Source organism: Pholcus phalangioides, unplaced genomic scaffold (genome assembly GCF_987345545.1).
Source record: "Pholcus phalangioides strain wild (caught in Gottingen) unplaced genomic scaffold, Ppha-v1.0 ptg000007l_1, whole genome shotgun sequence".
In the NCBI taxonomy this organism is placed as follows: Eukaryota; Metazoa; Arthropoda; class Arachnida; order Araneae; family Pholcidae; genus Pholcus; species Pholcus phalangioides.
Window position 1 is genome coordinate 30,192,397 of NW_028301600.1, and position 15,592 is coordinate 30,207,988.

Consider the following 15,592-nt stretch of genomic DNA (forward strand, 5'->3'; position numbering starts at 1 on the left):
CAATACCTGGACGAAGGGGAGCTGGCAGGATATCCGCAGCTGGTTTCGATATCCACACTGATTGAAGAGTCAAGACTGTGATATTTCCTGGCCCTAATATGTTGCCTGTTGGATCCCCGGCTGAAAACCACATGTTGCCTAGTAAGGGAAATAAAACTGTCTACGGTAACAACTTCGGCATAAGAGATATCACTATTATAGGCGGACTGAAATCCTAATAAAGCCTGAAGCCTGACGAGCCACTGGCAAGAGTAAGGGGGAGTGAATACTATTCACCTGCAACTACAGCTACTCTACAACGTTCCCTTTTACACTATTTCTGCTAGCATCATTTTACAAGTGCAACGCGTTTTAGGTATAAGATTGGTTAGCCGGTTTGGTTTCGGTGAGTTTTAAATAGGCCTAAGCGAAAAACCAAAGAGAGAATGCAAAATAAAAAGAAAAAAGACACATAAAGCTATTTAGAAGTTGATAGAGACATCTATTCATGCACAACTTCTCTCACTGCACTTTCTACTCATGCACAAATTCTCTTAATACATATTTACCATATCACTGGACGTCATAAGAAAGCTAGCATACATTCAGGTGAAGGGGGTACGAGAGAAAAAAGAAACAGATACACGACAAACTGGCTAACAGTGGAAATGTGGACGCATGGCAATTGATTGGTAAACATTTTACCTGGTCGGGGGTTTCTTTTTCCTGATGCAGCATTTGCAGCAGACCACCACCACTAGGGCAAACAGGAGAGCTCCTCCGATTCCTCCGGAAAGGAAATATAGGGGATAATTCCGTTCTACCGGAAGGGCGTTGTAATACTGAGGCTGAAATAGGAAAACATATGAACGAAATTTTCTTGTGAAATTTCTACGTAAAAAAAACACACAAAGTGAAATAAAAATCTTCTGTTGAAGTATACAGGGTGGTCATATAAAATAACTTTGCCGATATACGAGCCCCTAACGGCCGTAAAAAAATAACAATAACGAATGAAATACGAGATATACGTAGGTGTTTTAGAGTATGCGCTCGAGAATTAGAAGAGAAATAAAAACCAGCTCTCTCACGGTTACGGTCACAGCAACAAAAGTTCAAAAAACCCAAACAGCAATACTTACCCGCTAACCCCTCGGTGAGGGATTTTCTACGGCAGTAATGTGATGTGGATTGGTTGTTTCCACATGTTTCTATGTCCATGTCTAGCGCCGGCATTTACCATACTACAGGTACCATTCTAACGTAATTTATGGTTTTTACTGTGCTAACTTCTGTACAATGCATAAAAGTGAGTGTTGCTATTTGAACCTTTTTTGCTATAACCGTAACCACGAGAATAAGGTTTTTGTGTCAGTTTTCATATTTCACGTTTTTCTTTTTTTGAGCGCATATTCTGAAACACTTAGCATTTGTTGATTTTTGCGGCCGTTAGGGAGCTCGTATATCTGCAAAGTTATTTTATGACCACCCTATATATGTATATAATTTATATAGTGCATCATTTTTTTTAAACGTATACCCAAACTTGATGTTGGTTTTAATGCACCTAACAAACTCAACCAACACTTTTTTAATCACTCTCGTACTGCAACTACACAGTTTTATAATGGCTTTACGTATGAAGTTTTCCGATACTGGCCTAAAGAGATTGACGTAATTGTGTTGTGCATAGAAAAGTCTTTTTGACTTAAAATAACTTTTGAACAAAGATAGATATTGTTCCGTAAAATTTGTAGAAATATTTGTGGAGATATCAATTATTTAAAAAAAATCTTGATTTTTATACATTAAAATGTTTGTTTTTTTTGACTGTTTTGATGATTTTCATTATGATGGACCATATTAGATCATAATTCACTAAAATATAGATTCCTTGGAAATTTTTGTTATATCCTGAGACTTTTTGATTGCTTTTCTTAGATTATTTCGACTCTCTCACACACAACATCATTCCAATGTATTTTTAACTCAACTGTTTTCATTTTCTAGATTGGCTTCAATAAAAATCACTGAAACTGGCCGTATTATCTTCAGATATTAATCAATAACTCACAAAATAAAATACAACAGATTTCAGAACGTATCAAACTCATGTTGCTCGGTTGTATTGTAAAGATATTCATTATTATTGTTTCAAAGAGGGGGAATTAAGTTTATTATAACTAAACAGACTATACACAGGGTAGTAAGGAAAGCCCCTTGGCCACATTTTACTGTCGAACCGTTGATCCTATAGGCATAGTTCCAATCAAAAAAAGTATCCAGATAACGTGCAGAAGTCAGATACGTCATTCATGTTGCAAGGGGTTGTATAGTTATAAAAAATACAAAAATTAACTTTTTATACGGACACCCTGTCCTCAAAAACTCAATTAGAAAGTTGTTGCCGTCTTCCCTGAGGCCCCAAAAAAAAAAAAAATCCACGCTTCTAAGGGTGCAATATTTGCAGATATATTTGACCAGAAAAATCGGAGGAAAGTTAGGAAGAGAAGCGGCGTAGTTTTTGCTGTTCTATCCCATTTTTTTCAATTTTGAATTAAAATATCTCAGTGAGTAATGCTCTTAGAAAAGTGAATTTTATTTGTTCGGCTCAAAAGAGTCAGGATAATAACTTTCGAATTGGGTATTTGAGGACAGCGTGTCCGTATAAGTTAGTTTTTGTATTTTAGTAACTATACAATTCCTTGTGCAATATGAATGAAACATATCTGAGTTCTACAAAGTGTTTTAAAAGCGGGGAAGCAGGTTTACTAACAGCCGCTATGGTGGTCGAGTGGTCATAGTGACGGATTCGCATACAATACAATACAAATACAACGCCACAACAGGCAAAATGCCCAAACGGCATTTGCCTGTCGAATCATCGCGAGGTCCCGGGTTCGAACCCCTCTGGTGCCACAGTGGTGGCCAGCTGAAGTTGGTTTTCTGTGGTTCCTAATTTTCGAGGATCGAGTGCGAGGCGATCTCCCCGATCAAAAGCCTCACTCCTGAGAGCAACAGACCTACAAACGGTACAAATATTCAATCATTACACTTCACTCACTTCACTTCTGAAATATAGATGGCAGCACTGAAAAATCTGACACGACACTAGATACTCATCCAGATTGTTAGTTAGATACACACACTTATACTTCCGACACAACTTACTAGATAATAAATTGCCCATGACAATAGACCTGAGTTGTGCTCAGTTTGAAAGAAAGAAAGGGTTTACTAATACTCATCCATCGTTTACTAAAGCCTAGTCCCCACTGTATACAACGTTGCTGAACAATTCCTGAACTTGTTTCACGTCTGTTAGTTATGTTTCGCAACAGGGAACATTGTTTCGCCTCCACACTATAGATAGTGTTCGAGAGAACTTTGCTATGCAAGCTAGTGCCAGATCATTTTCGGCGAACGTACAATAATAAATTTTACCATCGCTTAGATTAATTTCAAAAGCAAAGAATCATTGCTGAATGGTCCTTTTGATTGTTTGTGAATTTTTAATTTTATAAAAAATTACATAAAAGCAAATTAATTTTAAGAAGTTAATTTTAAGAAAATTAATTTTAAGAAAATTAATTTTAAGAAGATTAATATAGTTTCAAGTTTTCGTAGCACTATGGGTACTTGTAATTTTTCAATAACCAATAGTTTTCCCCCCTTTTTTTAAAAACTGAATTAACGCGAAATAACTGATCGGTATAATCCACACCGAAAATACACGTAAGTACGTACACTTACGTACTAGTTTTCGCTATTTCACATATTTTATTTTTGAAGCATGGTACAATGGAAAAAAACAACACTTATTTTCAATATTATTCGTTCTGAAAAAGAAAATGTGAGATATATTATTTTTAGTGCAAAGAAATCAAAGAAATAACTAATGTCAGTAATAGCTGGAAAGATTAATTCGAAAAAGCAATATGGCTTCAAAATGTTGAGAATTGCAAGAAAATAGAAAACGTGTTAATCGTGTTAAAATTATTTTAAAATTGCCGAATGTTATCGCTATTCATTTATACATCTCGCGTGTATGGATCTATGTTTTTAATGTGGACTAAAATGAATTTTCAAAAAATACGCATTAGTTTTTGAAAACTTTTTTTCTGATAAATTCCTGGTACGGTTGACGGAATCGTGTTTCTGAATATGCCCAGACTAGTTGAAACTTGTTCATTGGAGCAAATGTATAAGGGATATTGCTATTTGTTGATTGCAACATCCCTGAAGCATTTCCGTAACAAGTCAGGAAAAAATTTGAGCTGTTGCGAAACATTCATGACATCGTAGGTAGTCTGGACGGGGCATAACCCTTTAAGTGGTTTTTAAGATTTTCCTGATCCGCATTGGAAAACACTAAACCTTCTAGGAATTGCCACCTATTTTCAAGAATTTTTTCTGATTGCGAGCTGATAAATGCTTTCCCCCATAACACAAAATAATAATAATTAAACAAACAAGAAACGAAAAACTATCCTTTTCAGTTATTTATGCTGTACGTAATAATACTGAAGGACCGGACACACCCCGCTTCCCATCTCAAGGAGATATCGAAGAGTGACGTTACGTAATAATACTACATTACCCCTCGAGGGGAAAACAAAAACATTGTTTTTCTCCCCTTCTGTTATCAAACTTTGAACAAAAGCTGACTCCGCCCACAGGCAGTTGATTGACAGCACGGGAGAGGGAAGGAAAACATGTTGTCAGGAGAAGAAAACTTTCAACGGTATAGGGGCTCGGAGTTGTCCATGGGCTTCAGGAACTTGAGATATCTCCGGATTGCCACTGTAAAAGTTAACTGACAAAATCATTTAAATAACAAGGTGTCTAAATACGCGCATCTGGTATATACTCATATATTTTTAACTCTTTTTTTTCAACATTTAATATACATTTCTGAACATATCTCCTTCGGTATATCTCATTCTCTTTTCACCCACTAATACAATTCAGTGACATACCGTATTTACTCGCATATAGAACGAGATATGATTTTAGAGATCGAAATGAAGAAAAAATAAATATTTGTTAATTAAAACTCCTTATTTCGTTTATTATACAAATACAACGCCACAACAGGCAAAATGCCCAACGAGGTGGCTGAGAAAAACATGCCCATAAAAATATGGATGTCATATATTTCAAAAATATAGCAACCCAATTAAAAATGCAATTAACAAAAATTATAATCAATATATACACATGATAAAATATTATACAATGCCCATAAAGAATACTTATGGTTGTCTTAGTCTAAGTCTTATTGTCAGATAATAGCATAATATTTTTATATGGCTAGACGACGTAAATGGATGGGTGACGTGAAGCGGGGAATTATTTTAAAGGCGATTTTTCTGAATCAATTCTTGAGGGTACTCAGAATGGTGTTACTGTGTGTGTTTAGGCACCCACTGTGTTCCAGCTCTGACACCAATGTTGGGGTACCTATGTCTGACTCAGGGTCCCCTGAATCAAACGGGGGGGGGGGGCCCAAACGTACTGAAAACTTTCACAAATTCTTAAATTATGTATTTCATAAATTCTGAATTTTCATTAATTCTGGAACTATTTCTCTCATTAGTTTTCATTCATCAGTTTTCGATTATTTTATTAATTATTTTTCAGTTATGTTACTCCCTGATTCTGACTTTAATTTTTCATCAATATTGAATTTTCAATAAATCCCGAATTATTATTTTCAATAAGTCAGCATTGCCATTTGTTCTGGAGTTATTTTTTAAAATTAATCCAAATTTTTTTTGTGACATTTTTTGTTCAGACATTCACGGTGATTCTGAATTGGACGGCTTTTATATAAAAGGAACCAAGCGCCATTTTTAATATTTTTGAGATATACCGACATCTGAACTATTGAAAGAGGTGGGATTTGTTATCTAAATAGAACCTAGTGACATAGGTTGTGATGTCGTCAGTGTGTACTTGAACCACCTACCAAACTGAAGAGATAACTGAATCGAATATAACTTTAAATCGCTTTTTCTCAGTTTTGAGAGATTTAATCGCGCTTGGTTCCTTTTATATAAAAGCCGTCTAATTCATAGGGAAAACTTTAAGGCGTGATATAAGACACTTGAACAAGCATTTTCGGTCATGGAATATGTGGCCGCATCGCAATAGTAAAGGTGGTAGAGGGTGTTTCTAGAAGTGCACTACAGCACTTTACCTGAAGCAAATATCACATTTTTCTGACGTATTTGCTGCGATATGTTCTATCAACCCTTCAAGGGTGCATATGCACTTTTGAACGGATTGGAATTCTGTTTTTATTGGTACGAGGATCATCAAGGTCATACTGTGCCAAAGAACGACATACGGTGCAATGACTTGTAGTAGATTTTGAATTACCTAGGTTGCAGCATGAGGAGGCCTGAAAACCTAGTCCTATACGCGAGTAAATACGGTATTTACATAACCTTGTCATTTGCAGATCATAATTAAAATACAGTTCTTATTAATATAACTTTTATAGATAATAATTTTCGTAATATCCTAATTTGAAGTGCAATGCTAGCGTAAAAATAAGTATTCGAATCAAAGTTTGTTTCCATTTTTGTACTTCGCGGAAGTAAGAGAATAAAAATGAGCTTCTTCCTTATAATTAAATATTTTAAATTAAAATCATAGGGAAGAAAAACAAGAAATATTCATCGATTTCTTCTTTGAGTTGAAAAAATTCTTTTTTTAATACTTTCGAAACAATTGTTTAAGAAAAACAGATGACACGGAGGAGGAGAAAATTTGCCATCATTAAAATTAGAATGTTTTAATTAGAGCGAAATTTCTTCCTGTCAAAATGAACGGAACTCAAACAAAATCTACTTAAAATTTATATGAATCTTCTTTGATTTCCCTTATTTTTTTTATTGCTGCACTCAATTACGACAAGTACGATTTCGTGAAAGGCACCTCAATTTCTTAATGGCGACACTTGGTTTTGTTGTTACTAATGCCACTTCCCTGTCTATCGATGCTATCTGCGTTCCAAGTATTAACGAAGTAAATACACACGTTCCAATCATAGAGTACTCAGCTTCCTTTAACAATATGATTATTAATGAAAGAAACCTAATGTGTCAAATATTAAAGTATCTTAACGGATAAGAAAGAATGTATAAATGAAGAATTCGCTCTCTTCACAGACAATGGAATTCCATTCCAACGCTACATCGATGGACTAGTAAGAAGGAATTCGAAATCGAATGATAGAAAATGAGTAGTTCTTGTTATTAACAGAATGAATTTGAGAATTCATTGGCAAATGAAATTCTCCAACCTATTAACGTCCATTAGCGTAAGAGATAATTGACCAGGAAATTCTGGAAGCTGAATGGACCTGAAGGATATAAGGATTCGTAATCGTAAAAAAATAATACTCGAACTTGAACCCATTATGTGTGACATCTTTGTTAATTTATTTTAACAGTAACACTTTCATGTCATTCGAGTGCCCTCACGGCATTAAGAAAATTAATTGAAAAAAGCATAATAGGAGTATCTGTCAATGTATTTGTTGGTGGTGTTGCCTTGCTTATTCGGAAGGAAAACGGAAATTCCGTCGTCGGAGGCGAATTCCTGTATTTGTCACATTAGGCGAGTCCATGAGTTAGAAATTTAACGATGACAGTCCAAAAGGAAAGGTTGAAAAGAAGTGGGCCGTAGAGAAAATAAAATGATTTAGTGAAAACTAGTTTTAAACATTTTGGATGGGAATTCCGCTCGCCTGAAAATTATCAGCGGTTACCCTTAGAAACTCTTTCACCGTATGATTCAACAGGCGGAAATTTTTCGCCTTGAGAGATTTCCTTAAGCTTACTCGCAAACACTAATTCGATTTGGAGCTTTCCAACGTAAAGAGGGAGTATTTGAGCTTTGGCATTCATTGTACATCGCAAAATTTAATCAAACTAAGTCAACGACGTCTCTGTTTGTCGGCAGCAAAACTGGAAACTATGTTGCCTAGTTTTCAGAGCGTTTGGCTTGTGTTTAAAGTTGGCCGAATTGAGGAAACCTTAATAAATTTTTTTTCAATAGTGAACAAAGGTTTTGGATAGGTTCAAAAGAAAAATAAAAAATAGTTTGACTTCAAAATTCAAAACGTTTTTACGAATAACAGAATTTCATTCGAGTGGCAAATGACAAACGAACAAATAAAGTACTGAAGATCTAAGTACTATACTATACAGGGTGGGCAAAAAGTCTGCGCGCGTGTGTAGAAGCTTGTGTAGTAAAAATTCATAAAAAACGGAAAAATAACCGAAATAAAAAACGATTTGCAGGGTTAGCGTCGCTAGGTCAAGGGGATTTTTCTAAGACAAGAAAAAAAAGCAGCCGATAGGCGGCGCTGACGTACACAAGTCAAAGAAAAGATACGTAAATAACGAACATAATGCCTCCAAATCGTTTATTACAGCAATATGTGTTCCACATGACCACCACCACATTGCAGGCGAGTCACAAATCCAGCAACGGCAGAGTGCAGCAGGTCCACATACACGGTTTACAACGGTGAACTGGTTGCGGATTAGGAGCGCAATTTCTTATAATCGTCTCATTTGCATATATCCACCGAAGTCGCTCGTACCAGCGCCACCAATCGGATGTTTTTTGAGTTATTTTTTTTCCTGCCTTAAAAAAATTCCCGTGACCTAGCGAAGCCCTGAAAACCGTTTTTTATTTCGGTTATTTTTCCGGTGTTTATGAAGTTTTAAAGTTTCTACTCGCGGACTTTTTGCCCACCCTGCATATCGATGGTTTAGTGTACAAATGTGATAAGTGAAATTTTTTTTTGCAAAAGTAGAGTGGATGTATGAGTTGGAAGCCATAGCTTCAGATATTCTAATGCACAAATGTGATAAGTGATAAGTAGACAGGAAAGCTGTGTTTCAGCATTTACTGATGTGCTATGTAAATGTATTTTTATGCAACACTAAACTTTGAAAATGCTCTCCTGAAAAATCAGCAAAATGTCACTTGCCACATGTGTGCACTAAAAGCCATCGATATGAAAGACTGCTCTGATCTGGAGTGAAGTCCTACAGGCCCACCCTGAAAGCCGAAGTTTGGATTTAAACAGGTTGATGGGTACGTATTGTACACTACCTGGCAAAAGAAAAATTAGCACACTCTAAAACTTTGTCTGACTACCTTTGGTGTAAATTACAGCACGCATTCGTATTTTTTTTTAAATTTTTATGAGTTAAAAGTCTTAATACTTATTTTTAGCCAAATTCCCAACGATATGTTTTGCCGAAATACTTGTTGAATGCTCCTTAGATTCCGCACCAACGAGTTCCGTACACTATCGGTTGAATTTATGTCGGACTTGGTGGTGGCTGATCAAAGAGTCCGAACGATTTCTCTTTGCTCTCTCAACCAATTTTTGGGTGTTTGAGATTAATATATCGTGGCATTGTCATCTTGAAACATGACAAAGAAAAAAATCCTTTGTTGGGTCAATACGGTCTACGATCACTCAGTAGACTTTAATTTGAAGTTCAACCTCATCCAGCCCAACAAAAACAACTCCAAAGTATGTTTTTCCTTTGAAGCTTGTGTAATAGAGGCAATGCAGTATAATGCAACATTTTTTTGGCTACTTTGTGTGGCCAAAAAAATGTCGCCACCTTCTTAAAATCGAAACGGAAAGACTGTGAGTGGCTGTAGTAACCTAAAAAGGACTATAAAATGGAATTACATTGGCAATTAATACAATTTATAATATGAATAACACAGACACATTTTAGCATCTGGTAAATTTTGTCCACTAGTCCTTCTTCTACTTAGATGCATTACTTGAGACGATGTGAGAAGGCTTTCACATGATTGGTCCTGAGGCGAATTTATGGTTTTGCGCCTGTGGGCTATACAAATTTTTATATTCTAGTCTAATGTTTTTGATAACCTATTCCCAAATTCGCCATCTTTTAAACCTGCCACCTGGGATATAGCGTGATCAGCCCTCCCCCTTTAATAAGCCCCTGAACGCGTCCCAACATATTCTGTAGAATAGCGCAAATTTCATAGCTGGTAACAGTCATCATTCAATTGGTAAATCATCTGCAAATTATGCGCAAAGATTTTCTTCCTTAGGTATTTCCAGAGGACGATTTTCCGTTGTTTTGAGAATGTAAGAAATGGAACGACCAAGTCATATTGCCAAAACAGATGTTCCATCAGATGGAGATACCATGAGCGTCAGTGAACTTGTTTTTCTCGGAGGAGGAAGGTTCTACGCAAGGGTCGCTTCAACATCAGTCCTCGGTCAAACTTATGTTCTGCGGCCCCATGCTTATCCGGAAGTAATGTATGTTCATTTAAAGACGGTTTCCTACACTACAGCTTAGTCTCGGAGTTATTGGATGGCATTTCAAGGTATTTTTGAACAAATATTCAAATATTATGAAGAAAATGAATATTCCATACCTTCTGGAAAATTTCATGCAACGATCTCATCACAATGTTCATAAATTTCTATAATGAATTACGACAGTATTTTTTCATTGCTTGGATTTTTTCCGCTTAGTATCAGCTTAAAAAAAGTTGATTCAATTGATTCAGTTTTGATTTTTCATTCTAGTCCAAAAACTTTAAAAAAGTATGAATGAGGAACTTGTGCTTTCAATAGGGAACATTCCCACTTTTTTTCTGAAATGCACTTTTCAACGGTTTATGAATCTTTGAGATAAGCTGTCAGATTATGCAACAGGGATTATTCAAACGGAAATATTTTTGGTAGAAATGATAAATGGAAACTTTACATTGTAATTTCTACCTTCTTTGATAGTCGTTTCTATCGAAAGGGAACATATCCACCTTTTTCATACATTTCGGTATTTTTCAGCTCTCAATAACGGACACCCCGGGGGAATCGAAAATTTTGTCTGCTAACGAGAAGTGTCCGTTAATGGATAGAGAAAATACATTCATTCAGGCCCGTAACCATAAATTTCGTTCGGGGGGGGGGGGGACCAAAGTGATAGAACAGTAGATTTGTCCATCTTTTCCCTTTTTTCGGTCATTTTCTCACATTTCGGGGGGGGGGGGGAACCAGACCCTCATGGCCCCCCCACTACGCCCTTGTATCCATTGTATTTTTTTGAGTCCAGTCAACGTAATTCAAAAAAATTGTCAGTTGGTGGAGGTGTCAGCTAACGGGAGTGTCCGTTATGGGAGGTTCCATTGTAGAATGATCGTGTTTTTTGTTATTCACGAAAGAGAAGTAAGATTACCTTACTTGAGGTGAAACCTTCTGCAATCAACGGTTGGCGTAGAAATTTCCAGTTTTTCAGACTTAACCCGCTCCAATTTTATTCGAGAAAGGTAACACATTTCCACTAATTTTCCTTTAAAACGGAACATTTCCAAAAATTTAAATTTAGATATATCTCCCTTGAACGTTTATCAAAAACATATAATATTTAAATATTCTTACACCACTCCCGTATGCTACCTGTTGGGCTGTTTTCCACTTTTGTAAAGCAGTCCATTCCTAAGAAAAAAAGTTTTTTACCTCTACTGTTAATTTAGCAAAAGTGGAAATGTTCCCTTTTGAAAATAAGCTCCTCAAATGTGTTTCTTTAGTGTTAGGTAGATCGAGTTATTTTTGTTCTATGTAATCATATTTATTTTTCAACACTCCTGTTTTTATAGATTATAACAAAATATTATTATTCATACCAATAATAATTGACGCTATTTCTGATATAACAACAAAATTGATCGGATTGATTCTGAATTCTTTGACTTTTTTTTGCGTGATGAATATAATCATATTTTTTTTCTAGGAGAGTGGCTAAATGAATATTTATCGAACCTTTCTGCGACTATATATATATATATATATGTTGATCGATAAATCAGATCGATTCGTGATATCAATCAATTTTCTGTCTGGCGCAGCGAACAATATAATTTCGTGTAAGTGTTTTTTTTTACTCAACTATCTTTTCCAGTTTTTACATTTGTGTAGGTGAGAAACAATAGTTAAGAAAGAAATCTCCATGGACACAGATTCGATAAAAATGAAATGAACTCGTGACACAAAAAATATTGCCTACGAAACCTGTTGAAAATACCGTAGTTATACAAAGTAACACCGAGTGATATACAAACTAATATACAAGGTGGTCATAAAATAACTTTGCCAATATACGAGGACCCAACGGTCACGAAAATATTCATTTCATTCATTCAAACCAACTACAACTCCGATCTATCACCATAGGCAATTTACTACCGATTGAGTTGTGCCGGCATTGAGTGTCCAAATCCCCTGGGTCCCCGGATCTCCTGGAACGCAAAATCATTGGACGGAGCCGCGAAAACGATTATACACAAGGTGTTGAAGTGGCGACAAATTCAGAGGGGTGATATTAGGCATCAAGAGGAACAAAATTGCTACAGAACATATTATCACAAACCACGTTTAGTCGATGAAAATCGCAAAAATACTTATGAAGGGTGTGACGTCGAGTGGAACAAAAAAAGCCAATAATAAGTAGAAAAAACATTTATTTGACTGCATACTTACAACACAGCCTGTGGTGTACAAAATAAAGTGCAGTAATAAGTACAAAATCTCCTGTGATAATTTCTCTTCGTCTACTTACTGATATTGAACTGTGCTGCACTGGCTGCATTGTAATCATGCTGTCAAGTAAATGGTTTTTGTTCTTATTTATTTTACTATTTTGTGCTTATTATTGTACTTTATTTTGTACACTACAGGCTGTGTTGTAATTATGCTGTCAAATAAATGTTTTTTTTTCTACTTATTATTGGTCTTTTTTCCCATTCGTCGTCACACCTTTCATAAGTATTAGTAGTCTTGGGGTCACTCCATTGGGATTTACGCCATTTTCCGCCGCTAGATGGCGCCACCGGAAATGTTTCCGCGCGTTTTTGACCGACTTCCTTTTTTAGCCGGACTTCGAACCGGATTACTTGTCGACCGTATTTATTTTCAAAATGGCGGTTGGTCTTATTTATTTGGAAAAAAACTATTTTAGTGTCCTATCGGGATTCGAACCCATGACAACCGATGGAGTATATCGTTCTCCAGGCTAGTGTGTTAACCACTGAACCAAACAGACTTGCTAGACGAATGCCTTATGAAATAAGTATATAAAAATAATAAAACGTAGAACGTTTAAGGAAGTGTATTAAAGAACGTCGCTCCTAATTTTGATGTGCCTATGATCGACGATCGTCCACGGAGTTATTGGTGAAAAGTGCGAATATTGTGAACCGTATCTACTGTTTTTCAATTATTTTCCACGAACCTTTTTTTTTTTTAAATGAGTTTCAAAAAATTTTCTCAATATGGTCGATCACGTGCCCCACGTTGATGCCGATACTAGATGGCGCCACCGGAAATGTTTTCGCGCGTTTTTGACCGACTTCCTTTTTTAGCCGAATTTATAGCACCAGATCACCTGTCGGATATATTTCGAACCGGACTACCTGTCGACCGTGTTTATTTTCAAAATGGCGGTATTTTTTATGTCGCTGTCGAGACGTTATCTTGACCATGGGATGTTGTCTGTGGTTATCAACTAATTTCCGATAATTACTATACGCTCTTTGGAGTTCAAATCCAAAGTAAAACTAAAAGGGTCATGGGGTCATAGCGTTATCTTGACCATGGGATGTTGTCTGTGGTTATCAACTAATTTCCGATAATTACTATACGCTCATTGGAGTTCAAATCCAAAGTAAAACTAAAAGGGGTATGGGGTCTTACTCGTCCAATTGCGAGGGTTCCTTGATTTAAAAAACGTCGCTCCTAATTTTGATGTGCCTATGATCGACGATCGTCCACGGAGTTATTGGTGAAAAGGGCGAATATTGTGAACCGTATCTACTGTTTTTCAATTATTTTCCACGAACCATTTTTATTTAAATAAATTTTTAAAAATTTTCTCAAGATGGTCGATCACGTGACCCACGTTGATGACGATACTAGATGGCAGCACTACCGATATTTAACTTCCGTGAAAATTATTCACTATGTCGTTATATAAAAAAATTTATGAAATGTCGTCCCGATTTTCTCTTTGGACATGAAGCTGTATTAGAAATGAATTTAAAAGAGAAAAAATTAAGTCGCCAAATTACGGCGAAAATGTCAATTTTGGCACCAAACTAACCAAGATTTTTCTCTAGCTGTTTTCAAATCTCAAGTTTGAAAAGATATAGTTCGTTTGTGGTTGATGATGATGCTAATTAACCACTAGTGTTCAAATTATGCTGCTTCGAGAAGAGCCTTTTTATTAAAAAAATATCCAAGTTAATCAAACATGATTAAAAAAAACGCTCACTTTCCAAGCGTTATTATTTTTACCCATCGTCTTTGGATCTTTAAGAGATTAGATACCAAAAATATGCACACAAAAAAAACCACACACAAGTTTTCATTGTCAACATTTCTATATTTCCTTCCATAACGAAACGAGATTTGTAACTACACCCTTAAAAAGCTTATTCTTTAGACATCACTTCTTATATCACATAAATAAGAAAGATATTGTGTCTTCCCGCACTTTATTATTTTATTTCTATTTTAGTTTTTCATTATGTCACTTTATTCATGGCTTTTATTTTATTCACTTCAAACACTTAAAAATTTATTTATTTCACTTTATCAAACTTATTCTATATTTAATTATTCAAACTTTTATTCAAAAATTTTTAATATTTTCTTTATTTTATTATCTTTTTCATTTCGTTTATTTTTAATCATTCAAAATTTTATTTTTTAATGTTTCATCGTTTATCTATTTGATTTTATTATCTTTGTGTGAACATTTTATTTTCATTGATATTATTTTTTAAATTTAAACCTACTTTTAGTTTTTCATTATGTCACTTTATTCATGGCTTTTATTTTATTTTTTATTCACTTCAAACACTTAAAAATTTATTTATTTCACTTTATCCAATTATTCTCTATTTAATTATTCAAACTTATATTCGAAAATTTAATTTTTTCTTTATTTTATCTATTTGATTTTATTATCTTAGTGTCATAATTTTATTTTCAGTGCTAGCTTATTTTTTCATTTTTAGTTTATTTTTATATTACATTCACAACCACTTAAAAATTATTTATTTCACTTGTTTTAGTTCACTTTATTTCCATTGATATATATATATTTTTTTTAATTCAAGCCTTTCCAACTTATTCTATATTTAATTATTCAAACTTTTATTCAAAAATTTTAATTTTTATTTATTTTATCTATTTGATTTTTATTATCTTAGTGTCATCATATTATTTTCATTTCGTTTATTTTTCAATCATTCAAAATTTTTTTTTTTTAATGTTTCATCGTTTATCTATTTGATTTTTATTATCTTTGTGTCAACATTTTATTTTCTTTATGTTTTTATCGTTACTATCCATCTATATATCGTTTTTTCATTATCTTCGTTATTTTATTTTTATTTACTTAAAAGTGTTTATTTTGTCGTTTGAAGATTTTACATTTCTTAAATAATATATTTTTCAAATTAAAATGTCATGTGAATAAATTTCACGCGTAGTTCAAAAAATGAGACAGACTACAAGTTTATA

The 15,592-nt window shown here is 34.6% G+C and overlaps 1 protein-coding gene across 3 annotated transcripts in view; it reads right to left on the minus strand.

Moving 5' to 3' along the window:
* LOC149085158 (uncharacterized) overlaps nt 1-15,592 on the minus strand; it is a 165,743-nt gene that overhangs the window by 61,381 nt on the left and 88,770 nt on the right. For 2 of the 3 annotated variants that reach the window (XM_089233005.1, XM_089233006.1), the window contains 2 exons: nt 685-827; nt 7-138 (listed from right to left, as the gene is read on the minus strand). In XM_089233005.1, coding sequence (XP_089089131.1) covers nt 7-138; nt 685-827 — 275 coding nt within the window. The remainder of the gene's footprint in view (nt 1-6; nt 139-684; nt 828-15,592) is intronic. The other variant, XM_089233007.1, reaches the window with a different exon arrangement.